The 17,492-nt window shown below is 42.9% G+C and overlaps 1 protein-coding gene across 5 annotated transcripts in view; it reads right to left on the bottom strand.

The window, feature by feature from the left end:
* Positions 1-17,492, bottom strand: part of DHDDS (dehydrodolichyl diphosphate synthase subunit) — a 38,815-nt gene that overhangs the window by 11,765 nt on the left and 9,558 nt on the right. For all 5 annotated transcript variants that reach the window (XM_043996211.1, XM_043996208.1, XM_043996210.1 and 2 more), the window contains 3 exons: positions 17,288-17,404; positions 15,973-16,074; positions 7,602-7,716 (listed from right to left, as the gene is read on the bottom strand). In XM_043996211.1, the coding sequence (XP_043852146.1) occupies positions 7,602-7,716; positions 15,973-16,074; positions 17,288-17,404 (334 nt within the window). The remainder of the gene's footprint in view (positions 1-7,601; positions 7,717-15,972; positions 16,075-17,287; positions 17,405-17,492) is intronic.

Raw genomic sequence — 17,492 nt, forward strand, 5'->3', positions numbered from 1 at the left:
TGTTCTCTCTTGGTTCTCTGGCTACCCATCTACTGCTCCTCAGTTTCCTTTACTGAATCTTCATCTAAGGCACGTCCACTAACCCCAAGCCTCTTCTCTTGTCCCTCTACACTATTTGCTTGCTCTTACTGGCTCCCAGGGGTTTAATTATCATCTCTAATTCCTGAGCTATATATCCCAACCTAATCTCACTCCAGAGCTCCTGCAATACTACCTGCCTTTTGTACAACTTGAACTCAATATCTTGCAGGCATCTCAAATTCCACCAGTCCTAAACAGAACTTATCTGCCTCTAAAGCCTCTGAACTCCCTATTGGTGTTGAGGAGACCACTGTCCACCCACTCACCCAAGCTGCCATCCTTCACTCATTCAACCTCCCTCACCCCACACATCCAACCTGCTGCTTCTAACTTCACAACATTCCCTATATAGAAATCTCTCTCCTGACACAACCACTACCTCTGTCTACACACGCCCTCATCAACTTCTGCCTGGACTACCACCATAGCCTTCTAGTAGTCTCCCTGCCTCAAATCAATCCCTTTCCCTGATCCTTTTCTGTCAAAATTATTTTCCTTTCCTTTTTTTTTTTTTTTTTGCGGGGCAATGAGGGTTAAAGGACTTGCCCAGAGTCACACAGCTAATAAGTGTCAAGTGTCTATGGCTGAATTTGAATTCAGGTCCTTCTAAATCCAGGGTCAGTGCTTTATCCACTGTGCCCTCTAGCTGCCCCCAAAAATGATTTTTCTAAAGCAGAAATTGACCAAGATATGATCACTAGGAAGGAAATTTAACTAGCAAAACTCACTCCTCTGGTTCCAACACTCAGTATCGTACAGCTTAATATGTCATCCAGTGGCCACTGGATGTACAAATGATTTTTGCATGTTGTTCATAGGAGTTTGTGTATAAGGACAGGATTACTGGTGGTGATAGTGGCAAGGAAAGGGGTATTGGGTTATAGGAAGCTAAGACAATAGCAGGGCTATTAAAAAATAAAATAAAAAGCTCACAGTTTTAAAAAAATGAATTCCAGACTCAGAGCTAGAAGGATTCTTAGAAGTATATGAACCCAACCTCTCATCCAGGATCCCTGTACAGTCATTCCGTCTTGGCTGGGACATGTCTGCTGACAAGAAGAGCTGCTTCTAGCCATGGCTCTGCCACAGACTACACCTTAGGCTCTGCAGCCTTTGTTTCCTCATGTATAAAATGAGGAATTTGGTCTCTTACATGATTTCCAAGGTCTCTTCCAGTTGTAAAATCCATGATCTCTCAACTAAGTTAGAGAAAAGTGAAGCATCCCAGATACTTATGGGCACTGCAGAAGATGACAGGATGAGAGCTGAAAGGGACAACAGAGATGGGTCATCTAGTTCAAGGTGTTTGTTTTGCAGATGATCTCCTCATCTGTACTGCCAGCCTGTTGGTCCCATTAGATCATGAACTTCATCAGCTGCTTCCTGGGAGTCCCAGTGTGGTGCACTGGCCCTGGATGCAGTGTACATGGGTTTAAATCCTACCTCGGAGGCTTATATCCTCTGTACAGTTGGGCAAGTCAAACCCACCCTGGGGACTAAGGGGCCTCATATATAAAAGAAGGCGTTGGAGTAAGTGGTCTCTGCGGTCCTTTCCTGCTCAGATCAGGAATCCCTGAAGGACAGATCCATATATAAAACCCCCAACTGAACATAATACCCTAGACATGGTCTGAACATGGCCTAGTATGATGCAATTGCTGCCTTCCTAAAGGATTCAAGATGATCTCTCGAGGCTCCCAATGACTTTGTGTGACACTGCTGGACAGCGCTGGTCTTAAGAAAGGTCTTCCTGGGGCAGCTAGGTGGCACAGTAGATAGAGCACTGGCCCTGGATTCGGGAGGACCTGAGTTCAAATCTGACCTCAGACACTTAACACTTACTAGCTGTGTGACCCTGGGCAAGTCACTTAACCCCGATTGCCTCACCAAAAAAAAAAAAAAATTAAAAAAATTAAGAAAGGTCTTCCTTTTGTCCACCTGTATTCTGCTTCCCTGGCCAATATATAGGGTGATAAGGGGATTAAGCAATCAACACCTGACAATTTGTTGAAAACCCAGAGATTTTTATCCTGAAAACCAAAAACTGGAGGTGGTGTGGAGAGGAACATAGGATTACATAGCCCTGCTGATAAGAGAGTATTAATTTTATTTAATAAGGAGGACTGTTAGAGGCACATTTGGACTCAGTATATAAGAGGGAAATATCCCAAAAGAGCTGCCTAACAGCTTCAATGGGCTTCCACTGGAGGCAGTGAGCCTTTCCACCATCAGAGGCCTCTATAGCAGAGGATGGATATTGACAAAGGGATTCCTGCCCTGGGCTAGGTGACCTCTAGAAGCCCTTTCAATAAAATCTTAGTCCTGCCAGTCAGAAACAACATAGCAGAAACAAGCTTATTTTCCCTTTCAACCAACAGGCATTTGGCTATCAAAAGACTGGCTGTGGGCCCTTTTCCCGAAAGCTATTTTTACTTTAGAATAGATATCCTCAGTTTGTACAACTGAGTCTTCATAAGACTTCGATTGTCTTCAACATGCTCCAATTTCATCAATATGGTCTTTCTTTTAAAATCTAGCACCCACGGGGCAACTAGGTGGTGCAATAGATAAAGCACCGGCCCTGGATTCAGGAGGAACTGAGTTAAAATCCGGCCTCAGACACTTGATACTTACTAGCTGTGTGACCCTGGGCAAGTCACTTAACCCTCATTGCCCTGCCAAAAAAACAAAAATAAACAAAGCAAAATCTAGCACCCAGAGCTGAACATAATACTCTACATGGGGCCTGACCAGGGAGAAATGAGATGGGACCAGCATCTCCCTAATGTCATATGCTCTGAAAGCAGGGTGGCATAGTGGAGAGCCAGTCTGGGGTTAGGAAGAACTGGGTCCACCTCTGACATACTACTGTGAGCAAGTCACTTAATCTCTTGGTATCTTGGGCAAGTCTGAGACTATAAATTGCACATCAGCTGCCAAGCTGCATTGGTAGAAGGAATTTCCTCACAAGGAAATCCAGGCTGGATAAGAAGGATGAAAAAAAGACAACCCAACTTATATTTATGCAGTCTATTAGCCTGTCTGCCCACACCTGGCTCTTATAACTCTCTCCAGACTTGAAGTGCTAACAAGGAGAGGGGAATGAGATGAAGTCTGTCCAGGTATCTGAGGATGTCTTTTCTACCTCATTGCATCAAGGCTCAATCATTGTACACAGAGATCTGCCTCTAGGAAGTTTATAGACTCTAGGGACACATAGGATAGGAACAAGCTAACAGCCATAAAACACCTTAACTAAATGACTTCTCCTCGCCAAGTTCAACCCGTCTACGTGGGCACCTGATCACATATATTCCCATCTTCTCTAGCAGACTGCATCCTCAATTGTGGCCCTCTGTAAATGCTCAACCTCTCCCTGCCCACTGGTTCCTTTCCTACTGCCTTCAAATATGCCCAAGTCGGGGACAGCTAGGTGGCGCAGTGGATAGAGCACCGGCCCTGGAGTCAGGAGGACCTGAGTTCAAATCCGACCTCAGACACTTAACACTTACTAGCTGTGTGACCCTGGGCAAGTCACTTAACCCCAATTGCCTCACTGAAAAACAAAAACAAAAACAAAAACAAATATGCCCAAGTCTCCCCTTCTCAAGCAAACTTCTCACTACCTCTGTTGGTCTCCTTACTCACTCTGCAGGCCTCTGCAATATGGCTTCCAAACTCATCTCTCATCTGAAATGATTCTCTCAAAATAAATCCATTGGGGGCAGCTAGGTGACCCAGTGGATAAAGCACTCGCCCTGGATTCAGGAGTACCTGAGTTCAAATCTGGCCTCAGACACTTGACACTTCCTAGCTGTGTGACCTTGGGCAAGTCACTTAACCCTCATTGCCCCACAAAAAAACAAAAACAAAAACAAAAACAAATCCATTACCATTAACTTCCTATAATGACCAGATCTGAAGGTCTTTTTCCAGGCCTTATCCAGTTGCATTTGCCATCACTGACTATGCTTGTTCTCTCCCTTCTCTGGAATTTTGTGACATTGGTCTCTCCTGCCTCTCCTCCTACTTGTCTGACTGGGCCTTCTCATTCTCCTTTACAGGCCTATAATGCTCCTCCAAAATACTCCCTGTGGGGACTTCCCAAAAGTCTGTCCTAGGCTTTCTCTTCTCCCTCTACCCTCTGCTTCTACAGTTCTAACTACCAACTCTATGTAGATGATTCCAGATCCCTATATCCAGCTCCAATCCCTCTGCTAATCCTAATTAGCTATGTCCTGCATCAGCAATTCCCTACTGGGCATTTCAAATGAGATGCCCCAGATATACTTTAAATGCAACACATCCCAAACAAAACTCATTCTCTTTCCCCCGAAACCCTTCACTCTTCCTAACTTTGACTTTCTATCCAAGGCACCACCATCTGTTCAGCATCCCAGGTTTATAATTTCAGCATTATCCCAGACTTTCCCCATACTTCACCTATCCAATCAGTTGACAAATCTTGCTCTTTGTACTTTCACAACATCTCTTGTATCCAACCCCTTCTCTCCACTCATAGCTACCACCTTACTTTAGATCCTCATCACTTCAGCTAGATTATTCCACCAGCCTCCTAATTAGTCTCCCTGCCTGAAGCTTCTCCCCATGTCTGTCTATCCTACACACTGATGCCAAAGTACTTTTTCTTAAACACAGATTTGACTATGTGACCCTTATACTCAACCAACTTCAGTGGCTCCTGTATCTACGAGGATAAAATATAAACTCCTCTGTTTAGATTTTTAAATCCTGACACAATTTGACCTCAACCTATCTTTCCAGTCTCAATGGACATTACTTCCAAGCTTAATAAATTGACTGATTCAATTTCCCCAATTGTAAAATGAGATGTCTCATCTACTCAACATTTACAAAAACAAGTACTGGGGGCACTGGAAAATGTTTAACTCTGGAAAGACTTCCAGTCTTTGCTTTCAGTGGGAAGGTCTTATTATAGGACTAGATGCAGATACTCCTGAAATTGTTCCTACCCAACCTTGGCATTTAACTGCTTGTTCATAAATTTAGTACACGCTTTTTCCTTGGTACTTAGGAACTAAGGGTTTTTTAAAATGCAGTCATTAAGAAAAAAGGAAAAAAATGTTGTCATTAACAAGTTGAAGTGTATTCAGAGAAAGGGCATCAGAATGATGAGGGAATTCAAAAGTATGCCACATGAGGTTCAGCTAGTGAATTAAAGATATCTAGCCTAAAGAAGCTAAGACTTGGGGATGGACCTCTCTCCCTCTCAAAAACACGCACACGTTAGCGGTACCAAACCTGGAGCTTTACTATAAAGCGGCAGTCATCAAAACTATCTGGTACTGGCTAAAAAATAGAGTGGTAGATCAATGGAATAGGCTAGGCTCAGGAAATGCAGTAGTAAATGACACTAGTAATGTAGTGTTTGATAAACCCAAAGACTCCAGCTTCTGGGATAGGAACTCAGTATTTGACAAAAACTGCTGGGAAAACTGGAAGATAGTATGGCAGAAATTAGGCTTAGACCAACATCTTACACCTTATACTAAAATAAGGTCAAAATGGATACATGATTTAGACATAAGAGGTGATACCATAGGTAAATTAGGAGAGAAAGGAATAGTGTACCTATCAGATCTTTGGAAAGGAGAACAGTTTTTGACCAAACATGAGATAGAGTATATTATAAAATGCAAAGTGGATGATTTTGATTATATTAAATTAAAAATTTTTTGTACAAACAAAAGCAATGCATCCAAAATTGGAAGGGAGGCAGAAAGCTGGGAAACAATTTTTGAGGCCAGTGCTTCTGATAAAGGCCTCATCTCTAAAATATATAGGGAATTAAATCAAATTTATAAGAATCCAAGTCATTCCCCAATTGAGAAATGGTCAAAGGATATGAACAGGCAGTTTTCTGATGAAGAAACCAAAGCTATCTATTCCCATATGAAAAAATGCTCTAAATCTCTAATGATTAGAGAGATGCAAATTAAAACAATTCTGAGGTACCACCTGACACCTATCAGATTGGCTAAAATGACAAAAAAGGAAGATAATAAATGTTGGAGAGGCTGTGGGAAAATTGGAACACTAATGCACTGTTGGTGGAGCTGTGAGCTGATCCAACCATTCTGGAGAGCAATTTGGAATTATGCCCAAAGGGCGATTAAGCTGTGCATACCCTTTGACCCAGCAATCCCACTTTTAGGTCTTTTGCCCAAAGAAATCATGGAAGGGGGAAAGGGACCCACATGTACAAAAATATTTATAGCTGCTCTTTACGTGGTAGCAAGGAATTGGAAGTTGAGGGGTGCCCATCAATTGGGGAATGGCTGGACAAGTTGTGGTATATGAATACAATGGAATACTATTGTGCTGTAAGAAATGATGAGCAGGAAGAGTTCAGAGAAACCTGGAGGGTCTTACGTGAGCTGATGATGAGTGAGATGAGCAGAACCAGAAGAACATTGTACACAGTATCATCAACATTGAGTGTTGACCTACTGTGATGGACTATATTCTTCTCACCAATGCAATGGTACAGAAGAGTTCCAGGGAACTCATGATAGAAGAGGATCTCCAAATCCAAGAAAAAAAAAAGAAAGAAAGAACTGTGGAGTATAGATGCTGATTGAACCATATTATTTCTTTTGTTTTGGGTGCTGTTGGTTTTTTTTTCTATTTTGAGGTTTTGCATCACTGCTCTGATTTTTTCTCTTGTAACAGGATTAATGCAGAAATAGGATTAATGTTATTATGTGTATATATATATGTGTGTGTATATATATATATATATCTATATGTATATGTATAGAGATATATAGATATAACCTATATCAGATTACCTGCTGTCTAGGGGAGGGGGGGGGGAGGGAGGGAGAAAAATCTGAAATTGTAAAGCATGTATAAACAAAAGTTGAGAACTATCTTTACATGTAACGGAAAAAATAAAATATCTCATTAAAAAAAACACACAAAACACACACACACACACACACACACACACACACACACACACACACACACACGCTTGCTGCCAAGTATTACATGTTAAAGTGCCTACTACAAGCAGGGCCTTGTACTGTACTCTCTGTAAGTGTATAAAGGTCTATCCTGTGGACAAGGGATTCAGTTTGTTTTGCTTGGCCGTCCATGAGCAGGACTAGGAATAATGGGAAGAAGCAGATTTAGGATGACTATAAGGCAAAACTTTTTGGTGATTAACATTATCCCAAAGTGTAGTGAAACACCTCAAGAGGCTGTAAGTTCCCCATAACTGGAGGCCTTCAAGCAGAGGTTGCATGACCTGCTGTTGGGTACGCTGCAGGGGAAGGTTTGTGCTCTGGGACCAGACTGGACTTGGTAATTTTTGAGGTCCCGAGAGGAAAACAAACCATTCTCTAGGCCCATTAGCTTTCTCCTTGTACTCTCAAGTGCCAGTGCCTCAGGAACCCTTGGAGTGACTGACTCCTCTAATCATTTCCACCAGGACACTCCCTGCCACCTGTCCCTTTCTGGCCAAAGATACCTACCTGCCAGAGCAGGAAATCACTCAACCTCACTTCCCCAGAAGTCCGTATGAGGATGTCAGGATTGGGGGAGTTGTTGGTGTAGAGACACTTATCGAGGAGAGACTCTGACACGTCACTAGGGCAGGGAAAACAGACAGATACACATTCAGTAATAAAGTGACCAGCCCCCCAGACTTGGTTATAGACTCTCACTCCTCCCCCTGCCACACACCCAGGAAGAAAGAAATCTACATCTTTACTCCCTCTCTGACAGGAACATTTCCTCAACCAAGGACAGCAATTATTGAAAGGCTTCCATTAGTAGGTTCCAACATTTAGCTGCTCTAAGTTCCCAGAATTATTTTGGCTTCTATATCTCCCAAAATAAAAACAAGAAAAGGAATTTTGCTTGTATTGTTTTATCTTGGGAGATTCAGGACAAAATTCTTTGATTTTTGCTGTGCTGCTGTTGATGTTCTCAGAGGAATAGCTGTATCAATAATCTCCCTTGCCTGTAGAATGGGGAATTCAACCACACTATTCTGAGGGAACGGAACACGTATTCATGAAGAACTCCCTATGAAGTAGGCGCTGGACTAAGCACTTTTGAACTGACCTCATTTGTTCCTCACAACCAACCTGGGTGGGGGTGGGAGGAGATGCTATCATTATTACCATTTTACAGTTGAAAACTGGGGCAAACAAAGGGGAAATGACTTGTTCAGCATCAGAGAGCTAGGGAGTGTCTGTGGCTGGATTTGAACTCAGATCTCCAGACCCAGCGCTGACAGTGCCAGCAACTACTCTTGGAAAAGATTGGTTCCCAGTCAATAGCCCTTGGGGTGGATCTTTTAGGGTAGAGCCCCCCAGGAGGAGAAGACCTGGAGCCAAGTCCTGACTATGCCATTTCCTAGTTAGGAGCTGTGGGCTTCCTCACCTCCTTCTGCCTTCTCCTTTGTCAGAAGGGGATAATCATTTACACATGATATACCTCACAGCCCTGGGGATGGAAGTGCTTTGTACACTGTCAATTACTCTGTAAAAAGAGCTCGTGTTATTAGCACCTAAAACATAAAAGATGATGGTCACCATTTAGACTTTCACTGCAGCAGGGGTTCTAGCTGGGATCCCCTTGATGTCCTATTCAATCTGTCCTGGCCACATGATCAGCTACAAAGAGATCTGGCCTGGGGGGCTGGAGACTTAGGCTCTAGCATGATCATTACTGTGCTCTGTGATCTCAGGTACAGCACTTTCTTGGCTAGGTGTCATCTGCAAAATGGGAATACTTACTGTCTTGCTGATTACAGTCAAAGGGCAGAGAGTTAAAAACCCAAGGTCAAAGTAGTTTTAGTGAAGCCAAGATGGTGGAGAAAGGGCAAGGACTCGCCTGAACTCTCCTAAATTCACCTATAAAACTTTAAATAATGCCTCAACACGAATTCTGGAGTGGCAGAATTCACAAAAGGACAGGATGAAACAATTTTTCAGCCCAAAACAATCTAGAAGGTTGGCAGGAAAGGTCCATTCCACTGACGTGAGGATGGAGTGCCATCCAGTGCAAGCAATGCCCTGGCAAGCCAGCAGCAGGCTTTGGGGACAACCAAATTGGCAGCAGTGGCTTTGGGAGATCTCAGCTCACAGATGGTAAGGCAGCTGGACAATTGGTCAGAGGGAGATTACAGAGGACCCCTTATTGGCACTGTGTGTAGGACTCTGTTGCACTGCCCACATGTGGATCCAGGTCCCAGTCCCAGGGTGAGGAGGAGCACTAGAACACCAAAGCTTATGGTCACTGGGGACCAGGGACCCTGCTCACAGTTCCAGCATGGAAAAGAGTGGTCATTCACAGACCAGAGTACAGGCCAGAAAAATAGTAAATACACCTCTCCTTAGAAGAACTGAAAACACACAAACCCAGAACTATCTCTGCAAACAACTGCACAAAAAACCTAAAGCTTGGAAACAGTGCCCCCTTAACCCTGGTAGCAGAGTCCAGCTCTAATATAAAGTTAGAAATCAAGAAAGAGACTGAAAAAATAAGCAAACAACAAAAAAGGAACCTGACCACAGAAAGTTACCATAGTAAAAGGGAAGATCAAAACACAAATTCAGATGACAAAGTCAAAATAGCTACATCCAAAGCCTCAAAGAAAAAAAATAAGAATTGGTCTCAGACCCAAAATGAATTCCTAGGTCAAAAAGGATTTTAAAAATCAAATGGGGGAAGCTAGGTGGTGCAGTGGCTAAAGCACTGGCCCTGGATTCAGGAGGACCTGAGTTCAAATGCGGCCTCAGACGCTTGACACTTACTAGCTGTGTGACTCTGGGAAAGTCACTTAACCCTCATTGCCCCACAAAATAAATAAATAAAATAAAATAAAATAAGAGAAATAGAGAAAAAACTGGGAAATGAAATGAGAGTAATGCAAGAAAATAATGAAAAAATTCAATAGATTGGTAAAGGAGGCAAAAAAACCCTGAAGAAACTAACCTCAAAAACCAGAATAGATCAAATCTACTGAAAAGAAGAACTCCTTAAGAAGCAGAATTGGCTATATGGGAAAAGATATACAGAAATTCACTGAAGAAAAGAACTTAAAGGGAGGCAGAGCCAAGATGGTGGAGGAAAGACAGTGAATTGCCTGAGCTCTCTCCAAGACTCCTCCAAAAACTTTCAAATAATGCCATTAGACAATTCTTGGAGGAACAGAACCCACAAAAAGACAGGGTGAAATAATTTTCTAGCCAAAGACAACTTAGAAGGTCAGCAGGAAAGGTCTGTTGTACTGGGGTGAGAGTGGACTGCAGTCCAGCGCAGACTCAGCCCCAGCAAACCTGGAATAGGCCTTGAGAGCCTCTGAATCAGCAGTGGCAGCAACAACTTCTGGAATTCAGCCCACAGATGATCAAGGGGGTCGAACAACTGGCCAGAAGGAGATTACAGGGATCTCTTTTCCAGCACTGAGGCAGCACTGTTGTTTTGCTCATACTCGGATCCAGGTCAGTCTTAGGTGGCAGTCCCAGCCAAGGGAAGAGCACAAGCACCCCGGAGTTTGTGGCCACTGGAGTGGAACTCTGTTCATAGTTCCACCAGGGCAGAAAAGCAGGTCTGCTGCTGCTTGCAGACCAGAACACAGCCCAGAAGAGTAGTAAACATACCTCTCCTTAAATCATACCACCTTGGAAGAACTAAAAACTTACAAATTCCTAGAAATATCTCTGAAAACAGCTGCACAAGCCCCCTGGAGCTTCAGACAGTGCACTCTTCACTTTGAAAGCAGTGCCCGACTTTAACAAAGAGTTAAAAATCAAGAAATAGGGAGCAGCTAGGTGGTGCAGTGGATAAAGCACTGGCCCTGGAGTCAGGAGGACCTGAGTTCAAATCCAGCCTCAGACACATGACAATTACTAGCTGTGTGACCCTGGGCAAGTCACTTAACCCCCATTGCCCTGCAAAATAAACAAACAAAAAAATCAAGAAATAGGCTGGGAAAATGAGTAAATGGAAAAAGATGCTGACCACAGAAAGTTTCTATGGTAACAAGAAAAATTGAAATACACACTCAGAAGAAGATAACAAAGTCATAGACAGAAAGCAAAGGTGTGAGTTGAATATGATGGGATATTTTTAAAAATAAAATTAAGCACTGAGAAAGAGGAATGCACTGGAAGGAGGGAGGAACAGAGTAGGGTAAATTATTTCACATAAAAGAGGCATGGGGCAGCTAGGTGGCACAGTGGATAAAGCACTGGCCCTGAATTCAGGAGGACCTGAGTTCAAATCCAGCGTCAGACACTTGACAATTACTAGCTGTGTGACCCTGGACAAGTCACTTAACCCTCATTGCCCCACCAAAAAAAAAAAAAAAAAGAGGAATGAAAAAGCTTGAATAGTGATGGGGAAGATGGGGGAGATAAGGGAGGTACACTTGAACCTTACTTTCATTGGAACTGGCTCAAAGAGTGAATAACATACATACTCAGTTGGGTACAGAAATCTATCTTACCCTACAGGAAAGGAAGAGGGAAGAGGGATGGGGGCTGTAAGGTAGATTGGGGGAGGCAGGAGTCAGAAGCAAAACACTTTTGAGTGGACAGGGCAAAGGGAAAGAGTGAGTAGGATAAACAGAGGGGAAAATAGCATGGAAGGAAATATACAGTAATCATAAGTGAAAAAATTTTTAGAGCAAGCATTTCTGATAAAGGCCTCATTTCTGAAATACACAGAGAACTAAGTCAAATGAATAAGAATACAAGTCCTTCCCCACCTGATAAATGTTCAAAGGACATGAACAGGCAGCTTTCAGATGAAGTAATCAAAGCCATCTACAGTCATATGAAAAAATACTCTAACTTACTATTAGAGAAATGCAAATTAAAACAATGCTAAGGTACCACCTTACAGCTATCAGATTGACTAATATGACGAAAGGAAAATGACAAATGCTGGAGGGGATGTAGGAAAATGAGGATGCTAATGCACTGTTGGTAGAATTGTGAACTGATTCAACCATTCTGGAGAGCATTTGGGAACAATTCTGGAGCAAAGGGCCATAAAACTAAGCATACCTTTTGACCTAGCAATATCACTAGTAGGTCTGTAACCCGGAGATTTAAAAAAAAAAAAAGAAAGGAAAAGGACCCATACATGCAAAAATATTCATAGCAGGTCTTTTGGTGTTGGAAAAGAAAAGGGGATGGGGGCAGCTAGGTGGCGCAGTGGATAAAGAACTGGCCCTGGATTCAGGAGGACCTGAGTTCAAATCTAGCCTCACACATTTGACACTTACTAGCTGTGTGACCCTGGGCAAGTGACTTAACCCTCATTAACCCACCAAAAAAAAAAAAAGAGAGAGAGACAGAGAGACAGACAGAGAGAGAGAGAGAGAGAGAGAGAGAGAGAGAGAGAGAGAGGGAGAAAGAAAGAAATCACGAGGATGCTCATTAATTGGGGAATGGTTGAACAAGTTGTGGTATATTACTGTGATGGAATACTGTTGTGCTATAAGAAATGATGAGCAGGATGCTCTCAGAAAAAGCTGGAAAGACCTACATGAACTGATGCAAAATGAAATGAGCAGAACCAGAACACTGTTCACATTAACAGCAATATTATATGATGATCAACTGTGAATGACTCCGCTATTCTCAGTCGTAGAATGATCCAAAGGACTTATGAAAAATGCTAACCATGGAGTTTGAATGCAGATTGAAGCATACTTTTTAAAACCTTTTTTTGGTTTGTGTTTTCTTTCACAGCACGAATAATATAGAAATATGTTTTGTATAACTCTGCATGTACAGGCTATATCAAATTGCTTGCCTGCTTAAGGAGCTGGGAGGGGAAAGAGGGAAGAAGGGACAGAGAGAATTTTGAACTCAAAATTTAAAAAACAAGTGTTATTTTTACATGTAGTTGGGGGAAAAAATTAAATATTCAATTTTTAAAAAAGTAGTTCTTATAGAAAAGTCAGCATTTTGACCATCAGGGAATCTTCAGTCTCAGAATTCATTTATTATGAATATAATGCTTATGGCAGCAGTAAATGATTTTTGAAGATAAAACAAAAACAAAAAGCATAGCTGTATAAAAGAACAAAGCATTTTTAAAGCTATTTTGTATAACTTCATTTTTTTTGCTCTTGTGTTTTCAGTTTCACTTTAGTACTTAGCTTTTGTTTCTATCATTCATTAAAAATATTTTCCAGTTAAAAAAAAATAGTTCTACGATGAAAGTTAAAAAATTATTCTTTTTCCCTTAAAAAAATAAACATAAGAAGGGAAGTGCTCAAAATAACAGGAACCCATAAACTCCACAGAAACCAATTTCAGTAGTAACCTATGCCTATTGTGTGATTGGGAAATCACTATGATTAAGCTGATTCCATAGACGTTATCAGGAAAGTTTCAACCTAAACGTTACCGATGTAAAATAAGCAGTCACATGGGAAATGGCTATTGAAATGGAAGGGGCCTATTGCAAAAACAGGCAAAAAGAAAAAGGAGAGCCAAGATAAAATCAGGAAACAAAGGGAGACCGCTATACTCTGTCATTGTTTCTTGAGCACAGTCCAGAGGAAGAAAACACAACTAAAGGACAGGAATATTGTGATTATTAAACTATCAGGCCGATTTTTCTTGATGCCAGAGAGGGGAAACACTGCAAGAGGGAAAATGAAAATTCTAGAAACTGAAAATCTTTTATTCTTTTTCTGCTTTGAACATGAATAAAATGGTATTAGTACAAACTTAGCCTTGGGTACTCAGTATTACCTTAGAAGTTAATCATCTGGAGATTAACTTGAGCATCTGAGTTCAGGATTGAAATGTTCAGGACCCTGCTAAGTCCTAGATCCAATCTGTCACTCTCTTTATCTACATTACTAGGCCCATCTCTGAGAACTGTTAAGAAAACATGACATGATGGGGTGGCTAGGTGGTGCAGTGGATAAAGCACCAGCCCTGGATTCAGGAGTACCTGAGTTCAAATCTGGCCTCAGACACTTGACACATACTAGCTGTGTGACCCTGGGCAAGTCACTTAACCCTCATTGCCCCACTTAAAAAAAGAAAAAGAAAAAAGAAAACATGACATGAAAGTGCTTAGCAAAGATGGTCTGAATCAGGTGGGAAGAGTCAGTTGACTTGGGTACTATAACTATATGTTGTTTCCTCCCCTGTAAAATAAAGGAGGAGGTATGGTCCAGCAAAAAGACTGCTAGACTTGGGAGAGGCCTGGATTTGAATCAGAGCTCTGATTTTTTTTTTTGGTTTGGAGAATGGGACTCCCTAATCTCACCCAGGCAGGAAGCCCAGCAGCCACTCTGGGCCCAACCCCATTCCCCTAGAAGCTCTGACCTTCTGTTTCAGATCCGGATCATTTTGTTCCTCCTTAAGTAGCCCAGAGGCCAATTGTTCCTAGGGCTCACTGTCCTGAAGTGACACGCTACAGAACTTGGGGTAGACACCCACGTTAAGGTTTAGCCTGACTGCCACTCAGAACACCCAGTTCACAGTATCCATCAGCTTGAGTCTCAGCCTCTCCCAGCATGCACCCTGACAGCAGGCCTCAAGCTCTGACATTCAGAGCCTGTTTTCTTACTTATAAAATGGGAAGATGTGTACTCAAGATACCTGCTTGCTTACTTTGTTCTGAGAAAAGTGCTCTGCGGACATGAAAGCACCATACATATAGGGGTTAATATTCATTTAAAACTGTTTCCTAAGCTCTACAGGGACGAGTATCCTATAAAATGTTGTACTCCCAGGGTCTCAGATAGCAGAATGGATACTTTTTCCACCGACACAACTGAAGCTCTTCTTGCAGAAACTGTCTACAAGAGTTCTTATCAGTTAAAAAATTCTGGCTGGGAGGCTGGTGGCTGTCCAGCTTCTTACTTGGAGAAGTGAGGCTGGCTTTTGGATCCCATCCATCCTTGGCTGTCCAGGCTGACAGTATTTGTTAGTTTCCCCAGCCTGGCAGAGCCTTGAGGGGCCCAAACGGCTTCCATTTCACAGGCAGCCCTGCAACGGGCTTTGAGTGGAAGAAAGCTGCAATTTCTATTTCTCTAATAGCACCTTTGCCCACAGCACTGGCATAGGACTTTAGAATATGAATGACTTGTTAGTAGCCACGCCAACTGATCAAGATCCTTTTAGTCAGAAAAAAAAAGTTCTAGCTCACCCAGCAGGCAGCCCAAGAGGAACTATCATGATTTGGGTTTTGTTTGCAGTCAGACACCTGAATCCTGCTTGAGATCTGCCAGCTCCACAAAAATAAAAGCAGCCCACTCCCTCTGCACGCCACATTCCTGAGTCAAGTCCATGAAAGGGATGGACAGAAGCAGGCAATGTTTTTCAATATAAATGGCATTTATCTAACTTGGACATCCAGAAGTGTCTCTCCAAGAGGGACAGTGACTCTGAAGTGTACACCAGAAAGCAGTAGGAGACAGCCTCTGCACCAAACCCTGCCTCTCGTGTAGGCAACCGAGAAACCTGTTTGGAGGATCCCTGTTGGCCTGGCTCTTTTCATCAACGGTGGCTTTAAGGCATCTTCACTTTCTCGTATTCTGCCTAGCAGTGAGGGTTGGGGGAAACAGAAATCCTGAAGCAGGGAGTGGGATAGAAACCTCAACCCAGAAGCTGAGCCTGGGACTTCAGAGTTGGAACCAAGCTGAGGATCACCCCAATCCTCCTCTTGGCCCATCTCATTCTGCCAGCCAAAGGCTGCTAACCCTTGAACTCTGAGGTGCTCCCCAGTACTGCAAACACGACAGGGAGAGTGGGCTGGATGACTGGAATGTCTCTAGTGTGGGCTTATTCCCAACCCCAAATCACCAGTGTGTGGACAGGCAAGCCACTGAGTATGTTGGGTAACCAGGGCTACCTGGGATCCAGTAAACCTTGCTCTACTCCCCATGCCATTTCTTTCACAGCATTGCTGATTTCATGTCGAGATGTGTAGGCAAAGCAGACATTCAGGAAGCACCTGTAAAGGAGAAGAACAAAACTAAATCATAGGGAGTCAGGGGAGGTGGGAAGAGGGGGTGGAAGAGAGTCTGATTCATAGCAGCCCTAATCCGAAGTGGTCATATAAGTCAGCTACTAAAAATATTCATGGATCAGCAGCTAAACTTTGTACACTCCCAACACAGGAAAAAAGGGAGGGAGGTCTCAAAATTCCAAACCAGACTTCAACTGTCTTCTGGTAACCTGGGAGGAGATCCAGCCATGGAAAGAGATAGGGAGAGCCAAAAGGGAGCCTATGATGCCCTGAGCCCCATCTCTTTTCTAGTTTACTTGGCTTTACTCTTTGGAGGATCAAAGTAGGCCTTCACTAAGGCTTCCGCAATGGTCATCAGTCTCCCCATGAGTTAGGGCCCAGAGGGAGCCAGGATGAGATTGGGACGGGGGATGTGTCTGGGTTTGCTGGATTTGCCCAATATAGTCATTATTATCTAAAGACAGCCTGTTCTAGTGAGTAGACCGCTGGACTGGGAGTTCGAAGAAGCTGGGTTGAATGCTTAGGCTACCATATCCTAAGCTCTGTGACTTTGGACAAATTCCTTTCTTTCACTGGGCCTTGTTACCTTACCTATAAAATGAGGAGGAGTCAGAGGGGGCTGGACTATATTTCTAAATGGCCCTTTCTGACATCTGATGATTCTTTGACCTTGTCTAATTTTTAATCCCGAGACTGCTCCCTGCCCCCAACACACACCTGGTCACCAACTGCCTTTCATTTTGGGTCAGTGTGCTCTCGGGGAATTGGGAATGTAAGTTAAGTGTTATGGCATAAACAAAGCAGAATTGGAAAGGCAAATCTGATGCAAAACAAAGCCAAACAAATCATTTTTTGATTGTCTAAACACTTTTCCCTTCTAAATCTGCAGGCTATTTAGAGCTTTTCTACCTCATAATTTGAGGTAGATTGGGTGAAAAATAGCTCCCAAGGAGGATCAGTCTTTTGAGTAGAACCTCCTGTCCTTCCTCCTTCCTTCTTTCACAATGAAATAGAATTTATAGAATTTCTGACCACAGTGAGAACAGGACATATAAAACGTGGACCCAGCTAACCTCTTCTCACTCCCTAGAGTGAAAGGAGAGGACTAGGAACATCCCAAACTATAAGAAGTTTGGGCTAGCCCTAGCAGGGGAGGAAGGGGACAGGGATAGCCTGACTAGGAGCTGGTCCCCCTCACTTGTTGTAGTTTCGGGTGGCCTGAACAGCTTTTGCAATCAGCTCCTGGAGGTCGAGGGGCAATAGCTGAAGATCACCCAGGACTCGGATACACACCCCATGCTTCTCCAGCTTCTTCCTGTGCGTGAATCAAGTCATGAAAATTTGTGAAGCAATTAATAGGTACAAGCATTTTGCTAACTAAACACTAGAAACACAAAGAAAAT

This window comes from Dromiciops gliroides, chromosome 3 (assembly GCF_019393635.1).
Source record: "Dromiciops gliroides isolate mDroGli1 chromosome 3, mDroGli1.pri, whole genome shotgun sequence".
Taxonomy (NCBI): domain Eukaryota; kingdom Metazoa; phylum Chordata; class Mammalia; order Microbiotheria; family Microbiotheriidae; genus Dromiciops; species Dromiciops gliroides.